Source organism: Penaeus japonicus, unplaced genomic scaffold, assembly GCF_977035675.1.
Source record: "Penaeus japonicus unplaced genomic scaffold, GWHDUDI00000001_assembly GWHDUDI00000029, whole genome shotgun sequence".
Lineage (NCBI taxonomy): Eukaryota > Metazoa > Arthropoda > Malacostraca > Decapoda > Penaeidae > Penaeus > Penaeus japonicus.
In genome coordinates, this window is record NW_028234431.1 from 6,667,871 (window position 1) to 6,680,370 (window position 12,500).

At 31.7% G+C, this 12,500-nt stretch overlaps 1 protein-coding gene across 3 annotated transcripts in view; it reads left to right on the plus strand.

Moving 5' to 3' along the window:
* Window positions 1–12,500, plus strand: part of Zip48C (Zinc/iron regulated transporter-related protein 48C) — a 16,497-nt gene that overhangs the window by 1,574 nt on the left and 2,423 nt on the right. The window contains exons 2-10 of one of the 3 annotated variants that reach the window (XM_043027000.2): window positions 742–850; window positions 973–1,207; window positions 1,561–1,641; window positions 2,542–2,598; window positions 3,634–3,783; window positions 5,405–5,474; window positions 6,991–7,089; window positions 8,292–8,450; window positions 10,714–12,500. The exon at window positions 10,714–12,500 is cut by the window's right edge and continues 2,423 nt beyond it. In XM_043027000.2, the coding sequence (XP_042882934.1) occupies window positions 743–850; window positions 973–1,207; window positions 1,561–1,641; window positions 2,542–2,598; window positions 3,634–3,783; window positions 5,405–5,474; window positions 6,991–7,089; window positions 8,292–8,450; window positions 10,714–10,792 (1,038 nt within the window). In that variant the 5' untranslated portion in view covers window position 742 and the 3' untranslated portion in view covers window positions 10,793–12,500. Of the gene's footprint in view, window positions 1–738; window positions 851–972; window positions 1,208–1,560; window positions 1,642–2,541; window positions 2,599–3,633; window positions 3,784–5,404; window positions 5,475–6,990; window positions 7,090–8,291; window positions 8,451–10,713 lie in introns of all 3 variants that reach the window. The other 2 variants (XM_043026999.2, XM_043027001.2) reach the window with 2 other exon arrangements.

The following is a 12,500-nucleotide window of genomic DNA, read 5'->3' on the forward strand; positions in this document are numbered from 1 at the left end:
ACATGTATAATGATCATAAAGATTACTTATCAAAGTTGGTAGATCTATACACCAAGATGCTTTGTACTGTGGCAATGATCAGCAAAGCCCCGCCATAAATACTATTATTTTCAACATTTCTTTATACTCCTTTATGTAATATATCCCCACTCTGGGACTGGAATTAAGACAATCTTTACCTTATGAGTACATGGAAAAATTGATGGAAATTTTATGAGGTGAGGTGAGGTTACATAATTGGAGAGTACATTTTATGTGTTAGAAAAAATACCCCTTCTTATGTGGATTGTCCCATATATGGTGGAGATTTTTTAATTTTTTCTAGAGCACAGAGAGCATATAGGATAATCGCTTGAAGAATGCAGGTGTGTTGGCAAGTGTTTCTTTAGACTTTAGGTTATCATCACAGATCACAACAGCAAGTAATTTCAATCAAAAGGATATAAAATGGATACCTTACTTTTGTTTTCTTTTCTTAATGTTAAAGGAAAACTTAAGTTGACCCACTGAAACCTATTTATTCTTTTAAATCAAAAGAACCAGATGTTAAGTTTACAGTTGTTAGCATTCTTTTGCTAAAAGATGAAATAAATGTATGTGCAGCATCTAATTAAATGTTGTGCTTTTCTACATATCTTTAATGTCAGGTAAAATTATGTTAACAGATTTTCAGAAAAGTGAGGTATTGTGTGTTTAATATGAAGCTCAAAATTTTGACTTGGATGATATTTCTTACAGCAGGATGTTGGAAAGTGCATCTCCAGTGACCCAAGCTCTGCTGGGGACCTTACTGACATGGGGCCTCACTGCTGCTGGGTCTGCTGTGGTGTTCTTGCTTGCTGGAACTAAGGTTTACCTAAGAAAGATAATTTTATTTTTACATTGAAATATTTAAAGAATGTATTTATTTATGGTTTATAGCTAAGAAAAATCAGTGTATAAAATTCTATTCAAAGATTTTTTCTTCAACAGAGAAAAGTATTAGATGGCAGTTTAGGCTTTGCTGCAGGAGTCATGACAGCTGCGTCATTTTGGTCACTGCTAGCACCTGCCATAGAACTTGCAGAGTCCTCAGGAAGTTATGGTAGTGAAGGTGAATGGGCCTTTGTACCGGTAGCAATTGGATTTACTCTTGGTGCTGCTTTTGTTTATGCTGCAGATGTGTTCATGAGTTCAACGGGTATTCAGTCGCCTAATATTGCCCTTGGTATGTGTTTGATTTTGATTGTTTGATTAAAGGGAAATGCATTTTGTGCCAAGTCTTTATCAGATATATTGCAAAATGTTGAATTTTAATTTATTGGATGCAAAAGTACATCAATAAATGATAATGTTTTGCTGAGTAATGACAAGGAATTCCAAGGTTTAATGGTCTTGACATTGCAAATATTGTTTTTAAAGTATGTACATCAAAAAGTTTTTTGCTAATGCTATTTCTATTAATTTAATTTAACTTTATTCATTCATTATTTCAGGCAAAATAGTCCATAGTACACTATAGATCAGCTAATACATACCACATATATCCTGTAATATTATGTGCCTGGTATTTATCCACAGCAATGCACTCATCTGTGAAGAAGACTGACGGAGATGATTCAAGAATATCATACATGTCAGCAAACAATTTCAGTGATGCAAGTATGTTTTCAGACTAAGAATATGATAGTGTATATACAATATTTTTTTTATAGGGAAGGGAGTCAATATTTGCATGGTATTATTTTAAAAACTTATTGTTTTCCAATGCTCAGTTCTTTCTGTTTTATTTTGGAGTATGTCAGTTTTTTTTTGTTTTTTTTAACTATTTACTTTAATCTGTTATGTTTTTGAAGTAATTACTGATTAATGAATCTCACTGTTGTATCATAGGTGTGTGTGCTTGCATGTGTTTATTTGCACGAGTGTTTACAATTAATTTGCCAGTCAGCTCTGTTATTGATCATATCTTATAACAACTGTTTGGATATAATTGTGATATACAATTATATGCTTGTGAGCTGTTATATTCTGTTAGATTGATATATCTGAAGTCTTCAGTTAAACTTTTCCCACTTATATAATTTGCAGTTGCCACTCCGAATATCATTGCATTTTCTTTGTTTAGTATCTACATCATATTTTTATTTTTGAATCAACAGACTTCTTGAGATTAATAAAGCTTTTATGTAAAGCAGTCCTCAGCATATTTGCAAATTTCCTTTTGTTTTTTCATATAATTTCAGTTTAAAAATGCCCTTCCCTGTTTATTGCATTATTTTTTAAACAGAGCTAAGTTAAAACATTAATTTGAGATTTTAAATTCCCATCTCTGTATATGAATTTTGTATTTGGATCATTACATTAAATAGAAGGCTAAAGAAATAGTTTGAATTATATCTGTATACCTTAAGAAACAGATGCTTTGATTGCAGTAGCATAATTTAAGATAGTATAATGTATTTTCTCAACTAACTGCACTCCACAATATGAAGTATATAGATATATTTTTAAGACGGGAATATATCTAAATATTTCAGAAATAACCTAATCTTTCTTCAGATTTCAGCGAAGTAGGGCAAGGCTCCAGTTCTAATGCTTTCACCTCTATCAACTTCAGTATGTATTATTTATTGTACCCTGCTTTTTTCCCCTCCTTTTCTTATGTTTTGCTTATTTTCCTTGGTAATTGTTCAATCTTCTTATTATTTATATCTTATTCACATTTTGTATCAATACTCTTTCAAAATATAAGATAGATATGGTACATGATTTTACATACATGTCATCATATTATATCTTTCTCTGTCATTTATGTACTTAGGCATGCACTTGTACATATGTGGTAAGTATGATAGTGAATACAGAGACTTGGCTACAGGTATTATGATATTTATATTTAAAAATAATAAAACAAACTTATAATTCACTCTTATTCAACTGTATTTTGCATTGTTTTGAGGAAACATATTCATTATTTATATAGAATCTTTACTAGATAACCAAGTAATAGAATAGTAATGAACATACTAGCTAAGACTGTATGATGGAAAATAAGATGATTCTGATGGAATGAAAATTATAGTGAAAAGTAAAATGAATGAGTGTGGTCAAACTTTATTGTGCCAGATATAAGTATGAATGATCTCAGTGCATGATTTGGAATCAAAATATTGTTACTGCATCTTTGTCAGAATAATTTTATACTGATGTAGATGTAACAATGTATCAAAACAGTAATTACATATCTTTCATTGAGGAAATACTTTTTCTCACTCTTACCCTTTCAATAGATGGGTATATCTGTTTCTAAGTGACTAAGAGAAAAAGAGGGTAAATATATTTGATGAATATATTACTAAAGATAGTTATCATATGTTCTATTCCGAAATCAGGAGAAGGATATATGTAAATATCTAACTATTGTCAGATAATTGTGAGATTACTGGAAGTTACAGTTTGTACTTAGATGAATAAGAGATTATGTATAGATGTTACATAATATGTAAATTATTATTTCAGGTTAGATATAAGTGCTTTGTATAATATAGCACATGGTATTACACAGATAAACCTATATTTACTCAGTTGAATCATTATAATTCTAAATATTTTCTGTTCTCAGTTGTTAAATTAATTTATTTGATTTTACAGATGATGTCAAACAAAGGAGGGGAGATCCAGGAGAAAAAACTGCACAGTCATTTGAAGAGAGCATTGTTGATCAGGAAAAATATGATAAACAGCTGCAGTGGAGGAGAATTTTACTTCTCATTATTGCTATAACAGTACATAATATTCCAGGTGTGTAGTATTCTTTTCTTGATATACTCTTATCTGTTATTTATTAGTATATGTATAATTATTTGCATACATATTTTAGATGTACACACACACACGCACACACACATGCTCCATGCACCATACACCATACACCATGCACACACATGTGCACACCAATACCTACACCCATAAACACACTCATACCCACACCATACCCACACCCATACCCACACCCATACCCACATGCTCATACCCACATGTTTACCTATACCTATGCCCACACATACACCCATGTCCATACCCACACATATACTCATGCCCATACCCACACATATACTCATGCCCATATCCACACATATACCCATGCCCATACCCATGCATACTCTTGCTCATACCCAGACATTCATCCTTTCCCATACCCACACACAAACCCATACCCATACACACTCATACCCTCATGCACACTTGTGCCCATGCATACACTCTTGGCTCAACCCACACATACATCCTTGCCCAAACCCACACATACATCCTTGCCCACACCCTTACCCACGCATACACATCCTTGCCCACACCCTTACCCACACATACTCCTAAACTCACATGCAAAAACCAAACACAAACCCACATGCAAAACCACACACAAACCCACACACACATGCACATGTACACCTGCATACACACCCAAATGCACAAGCACACATATCCAGATTCACATGTGCATAAATATAACACATACAGATTGATGGATAAGTAAATATATTTTTATACCAGTTGAAATATCTATCTGTCTATTTATTTATCTATCTTTCTACATGTGTAACTATCTATCTATATACATATACATAAACATAGATACATACATACATACATACATATATTCATACATACATACATACATACATACATACATACATACATACATACATACATACATACATACATACATACATACATACATACATACATTCATACATGTAAATAATATATATATATATCTATATATTTATTTATAGATATATGTATATATATATATATATATTATATATATATATATATATATATATATATATATTTATATACACACATTATATGTATCTTCTTAATGTCGGGTACCCTTTTAAACTTTTCATGGTGATCTTGATGTTTCCAGCCAGCATTAAGGGGATGTCCCTCTCCTCCTTGGGAAGAACATGATATATATTGAGTGTACCTGGCACCAAGGTGATATATGTATACTTGTATATGCATAATTCATGGCATGTCTGGGAGATAGGTTAGGTTAACTGTAATCCAGCAGAGCAAATATTTCCCCTTGGTGATTTGGGGGATGGTAGGATATTCTTATTTATTTTCCTTTATAAAAAAAAATCTGGTACTTAATATTCACCTTTCCTGTTGTCTGCTTACTATCATGTTAATAAATGATAACCTCAGTAAGCAGTATGATTATATAGCTCTGTTCAAAGGAAAAAAAGCCAAGGACATATGTTTTGGGGATGTAATATTAGTACATTGGTGAATCAAAAAGTTTATATATGCTGAAGTTGTCATGCAAATTCATTCTGTGGTATTTAAAGCATTCTTTTAATTCTTACAATGACTCTGATGGGAAGAAACTAAAAGTTATGTCTCTTTTTAGAGGGCCTAGCAGTTGGTGTAGGCTTTGGTGCAATTGGCAAGACTCCACTTGCCACATTCAACAAAGCAAAGTAAGAAAATTGTGCTAGTTTTGACTGAATTTTATTTAATGCTCCTTTACCTCTTATTATTTTGTATTATCTTGCTTTTATTTTTCTTTAGAATTGCTGTCAAATATTACAGTTTTTGGATGGATTCAGTATTTAGTATTATTGATGAGTATGGTATTTACATTCTTTCTATTTTATTGAATTGTTTAACTTTTCTTTGTTCCCATTTGTCTTACTAAAGGGAACACAGTAAATATTACTCATGAAAATATTAAGTGAAAGGAAGAATGACTGTTGCAAGAGTTTATTTTCTTTTCTCTTTTCACTTTTAACTGTGAAAAATTTCTTTGAGATTTTCTGCAGAATTTCAGACGAAGCTTTACTCTCATGAATTATCACAATTCTGTGTGAGTATCTTTATCCCTGAGAATCAGTATTGGTCCCATATATTCACCTTTAATATGATATAGGTCACTGGTGGATCAAATGAAAGTGTTTTGTGTTTGTGTAATCCTGGCCAAACCATAAACATAATTAGCTGCTAAATGAGCAGAAAAACATTCTAGTTTATGATCACAATGCTGTCTGTGTGACGTGTTAGGTTACTGGTTATTGACTACTATTGGCTTGTGGCCAATATTCTGCTTATCCCAAGGAAGGAATTGCAAGAAGGGAGGTTCAGCCTACTCTCATAGTTGGGTAACAAGTTAAATGAATGATGAGTTATAAGAATATGACACTTCAGTAATAGTATGAATGCATACATCTGTTGAAAGAAAGTCATAGGAATCCTGAGCCTTCTGTTGAATAGTTGGCTAGCCACCGACTTTCCAGACTACTGAATGCTTAGATTCATTAATCTGCTGCCTAGCAACTTTCCTCGGTGATCCTGCCACTACATACCATAAAATGCACTGATGTCACAATAGATAGACATATGATGCCAGATTTTAGATTCATAATGCTTTATGTTGTTGCTTCATTTGATGTTTGCCCTGCCTCATTCCACCCCAAATGCATTTTTGAATCCAGTCCCTTGATGACCTCCTGCATTAAGCTGGAACATCAGATTGGAGGCATTATTGGTCAAGAGAAACTTCAATTTCTTATTTAGGTGTCCAGTCTTCTCTCATGAGATTATAGTTGAACAGCAAACTCCTCTGGATAATTTACGAATCTTGGGCTCATGCATTTGTTACATTGTAGTTAAATTGTTAAATTTTCAGTCTGGGTTACTTAGTACTTCATTGCTGAATTTATTTGGAGGTAAACAGTGTAGTTTTCCTCACAATTTTTCTAATGTTTACAGTGCTCTTTTAATAATCCATTTGCTCTATTTATTATGAATAGGAGTTAATCCAGATCAACTACAAGTGAAGACTCTAATTCATGAAATGTTTCTTAGGAATTTGGTTAAATATGGTAATTAAACCTCTCATTTTATGCAGATATATCATTCATATTTTATCATGAACTTGACTGATATGGATTTTCTTCAAATAATTGCATTTGTAATTTGTAATGACTTTCTTTTCAGAAATCTAGCCATAGGTATTGGAATTCAAAACTTCCCTGAAGGCATGGCAGTTAGTCTACCATTAAGAGGAGCTGGGCATCCTGTTTGGTGGGCCTTTTGGTATGTACTGTGACATTTTAGATTCTTATTTGAGCTCAAGAAAATTAGACGTTGATATCTCTTAGAATTGGAAATAATGCAAGTGTTATTTTATCTCTTGAGTGTATTTTATAATGAGCAAGCATAGTCTGTTACATGGGATGAGAGAAATAATACACAATGAAGTCTTGAGTTGTTTAAAGAATCATGATATACAGTGGGACCTCTAAATCCGAATTTAATTTGTTCCAGCAGCAGTTTGGATTGGGAAATATGTAGAATTAGAAAATATTTTCCCCATAAGAAATCCATTCCTGGCCACAAAATCCCCTTATTAATTAAGACTGCAAATATACATGATTTGAGGTAAAATAAGATGAGCAAATGCCCTAAATATCAAATAATAATAGTTATAAAAACATGTAATAAATGTACTAACATGAAATTAACTGAGTTTACCATAGTGGATGGTGCATATGGAAGCTGGAAAGGGGGAAGGAACAAAGCGACTTGTGGTTTGTGTATGTGGGAGAATGAGTGGGTGATGCTACGCATAATTGCGCTGGGAATATGAACAATGCTAACACTATGTTGCCAGTTCTGTTATAGAAATACATTCAGAATTAAAGACAAAATTTTCTCAAATGTATAGTTTCGAAATGAGGGGCATTCATAATTAGAGGTCCCACTGTATCTACCCCTGTAGAAAACATTTGTATTACATAATTTCGATGTGTCAAGATAAATAGATGTGGGAAAGGGATAAAAACACAAAAGAATATCTTTCTGAGAGATATATCTTAACAAAGTGTTAAAGACCTGAATCAGCTGAGATTGTGCTCATTTTACCAGACTGGAAAAACTGCATACATACTACAAAGAGGATGTAGACCAAATAGAAATATGTCTTGATAAATGTATTTTATTTGGGAAGAACCAGTAATTCTTAAATATATGACAGCTGACAGAAGTACAGTGAAAAGAAAATGCTGCTAGGAAAATTATCATTTATTAAAGTATCCTTTATTTTGGTTTCTCTTTGCAAGGTATGCAAAGGATGCTATTTATTTAAAATCAAGTTATAATGAATTCAATTAGAAAGCTAAAGATTAAGCTGGTTTTTTTTCTTTCTTGATAGTCCTTAGTAGTTGATTCCAAAGAAAAAGAAATGGTAACTGCTAACTGCTGAAATTGTTGTTAATATGTTTGATAATGCTTTGCAGGTATGGTCAGCTGAGTGGGATGGTTGAACCAATAGCTGGTGTTCTGGGAGCTATTGCGGTGTCTGTATGTGAGCCTGTACTACCATATGCTCTGGCTTTTGCTGCTGGAGCGATGATATTTGTTGTAGTGGATGATATCATTCCAGAAGCACAAACTGGGTAAGTTTTGTCTTTGTATTGGAATCCCCCCCCCCCTTTTTTTTATTAACATATAAGATTTAAAATGTTTTAACAAACCAATTTGACAGAGAGAAATGTTTTGATATACATATGATTATTTTTTCTTTTATCCTTTAGTGATATCATGAAGCTATTATTATGTTTTTTGCAAAAATAATAACATAGATGACATTGGATCTTACTGATCTCATTATTTCTATCTTAACCCATTCACGCCGGGATGTATTTTCGCCTACTCCCGCTAACAGCGGGAAGATAACAAGATGATAACACCAGGATGATAAGCGCGCGATGCTTCGTGCTGGAGTGTTTTCTCGCTACACGGGGACGCGCTGATCATCTTAGAGTGTTTTTCACCCACCCTATTCTTATGGTTGTCATGAATGCGTCTACAATGTAAAGGCACATAAAAATATTGCCATGTTAGATGAGTTATTTTAGTTGAAAAATATGTTACAGTAATGCCTATTTAGTTTTATTTGATTGAACTATGCCTATATTCTTCACTTCTAAGTGAAAATACCAAAGGAAAGTGGAAGCAATCTCTTATTGTGGCATCAAAAAATATGTTTTATACTTTTTTTTTTCTTTTTTTTTACCAAAACGAAAAGAAGAACAATATGAATGGGTATGTACATGTACCTCGTGACGTGCCATGATGTGATATCACGGGTAATCAACAAATTAGGAATAGTATTGCATAAGTAATTTTTTATTTTATTTTATTTCTTGGCCAAACACATTGGAATTTACAATAGTTTTTCGACTCAGATCTTTTTATTCAACCGATCAAGAAGCAGAAATTACTATGATGTCATCAATATATATATATATATGTATATATATATGTATATATATATATATATATATCTATGTATTTATGTGTATATATGTATATATATATTTATATATATCATATTTATATATATACATACATGTTTATATATATATATATACATATTTATATATATATATATATATATATATATATATACATATTTATATATATATATATATATATATATATACATATTTATATATATATATACATATTTATATATATGTACATATTTATATATATATATGTATATATATATACATATATATATATATATATATATATATATATAATTTTTATATATATATACATATTCATATATGATACTAATAATACTAAGAAACACAAGAAAACAAACAAATATGCCAAAGTTCATTTTGCTCTACTACTCCATCAGGGCATAGTAAATCTTTATCTTCTTTATCATCTTTTTTAATACATCATCAACCACTGAAGTAGTGAATTGATGGTGTCAGGTCAATAATTTGAGTTAACATCTCCAAGAACATGGTGGATATCTATGATACCATACTAATCAATGATTAACCCATTTGAGCCAGTTGAAGTGCTATCACAGGGTTGAAAAATATCCCTGGAACTGGGTGACACACTGAGATGTGGTTCATTTTCTGGCCGAGTCCCGGGCAGGGCAATGTGATGTGCTGTAACGTCAGCAATAGATCACTAGATTGTTCTCAAATATAATCGTTTTACATAATTTCTTTGACTCTGCTACTTTAGTTTAGGTGTTTGAATGTCATAAAATGAGATATAACGTTGAAAAATGATGTCACAGAAAACTACATGATATTGATGACATCATGATAATTTCTGCTTCTTGATCGGTTGAATAAAATGATCCGAGTCAAAAAACTATTGTAAAATCAAATGTGTTTGGCCAAGAAATAAAATAAAGTAAAAAATTACTTATGCAATACTACTTCTAATTTGTTGATTACCCATGATATCACATCATGGCACGTCATGAGGTGCATGTACATACTCATATGTACGTGTATGATTATTCATATTGTTGTTCTTGCCCCACTAAGAGATTGCTTCCACTTTCCTTTGGTATTTTCACATAGAAGTGAAGAATATAGGCAAAGTTCAATAAAATAAAACTAAATAGGTATTACTGTAACATGTTGTTTTACTAAAATAACACCTCTGAACATGGCAATAATTTTACGTGCCTTTACATTGTAGATGCATTCATGAAAACCATAAGAATAGGGTGGGTGAAAAACAATCTGAAAGGATCAACGCAGCCCCGTGCAGCGAGAAAACACCCCGGCACGAAGCGCTGCGTGCTTATCTTCCCAACGTTAGCGGGAGTAGGCAAAAATACGTCCCGTCATGAATGGGTTAAGCAGAGAAATTAATCACAATTCATACTTCCAGAGGCAACGGCAGACTAGCTTCAGGATGGTGCATTATAGGCTTTATCGTTATGATGGCCTTAGATGTTGCATTAGGGTAAAGTCTTAGTAATTTTATAATAATTCTAGGAACCTAAAACCTACAACCCAAGGTTTAGTTTGTAAAGACAGTATCCATCATACACACTATAAGTATTTTCTAGAAGTGCTAATATTTTGTGTATCAGAGATAGATATTAACTGAAATCTGTGAATTATAATGAAAGCATTCAATGAGTAAACTTTGCACCAAAGTCATCAGGTGAGAACTTATGATTTTTTTAAGAATTACTATTAGTAACTAATGATTATTATTGATAACAATTAAATTTGTTATGATGCTAATTGTGTTACTAGGATTTCAGATTTTTTGACAATGCAGTTCCATTTTTCTTTAGTTCATGAGGAACTGTCTTTCATATTGTAATTTTTTAGAGATGTTGATATATTTTGTTATGAGAAGTGTTTGTTCTTTTTTCTTGTTTATTACATTTAATAAATGTAAGAAGTTGATGTAAAAATATAAAAATGGTTAATATTATAGCATGTGTAAGCAGACTTTCAGATTTTTTCTGAAATAAGTATATGCATGTATCATTACCATTACTTCTCCAGTTATTACATAATACATTACTACTACCCCAACAAGTTTAGGATAAAAAAGAAATATGACCAATTATAGTGTTTAACCATTTGGTATGATAACATAATAAACTGGAGAATCCCAGTTTGATAGATGCTGGATTTTCGTGGGTGACCTCCCACGGTATTTCAGAGTGCTAGCTTGGAAGGATTGTTGATTCGTAAAGAGTTTTATTTTCGTTTGCAGATTTTGTCTCTTTTAGGGTCAGTGATACCCAGTTTATTCATTTTCAGTCCTGGTGTATTTATTTATTTATTTTAGGGGGATTATCTAATATTCAAAACCTTAAAGTGATTCCAAGAAAATAAATTTTATAGGTTATAATAATTCCTTGAGGAAACATGGAGTCACTCTGCAAAGTACTTTTTTCTATATTATTTTTTTCTGATTATTGCTCTGATGTAGTGCTTGATACTTGCTTCAGTCATTTTGTAAAATGATAATCATATATGCACAAATATTTGATTATGTATGATGGGTTGTACACGTGTGTTTGAATAGGTTGTCAAAAATGGTGCCATTTTTGTCTCTTGTGCTTAATAGCTAGTCCTGTATATATTACAGGTTTCCAATACTATATGATAAATTACATTGTGTTGTTGATTGGAACCTAAAATTATTTTGTCTCATTTTGTATTGCATTTGTTTACTGATTTTATTATTATACCATATATTTTGTTTACATCTTTCATACTAGATATCCATTTACACCAGGTCCAGTAAGAATGAATCCATTGTCTTGTTTGAGAATGAAATACAATTTTCTTGAAAAAAATGTAATCTATCATATAAGCTTGTTCTCCAGATTGTTATTCACGGGTTTTGTAAATGTCGCACATATATACCTACATAGAAAATATCATTATGTATGTTTATATGTCCATATTTTCATGATTAAGGGTGTCCTTTTACATGTTTTTTTTTTGCCAGAGAATTTGTAGAAATTTCCAAAATTAGGACCATACTGATATCATTATATCCTTAAAAATCTTAAGTGTGACAAATGTCTTTCAACTTCAGATGATAATCATTTTATATTTTTTTCTTTTGCCTATGAGGAAACTGTGTTGATAAAGTACTTTAAGATATTTATTTAGCTGTGTCAATGTTTGGTTAGTTTGTGGACT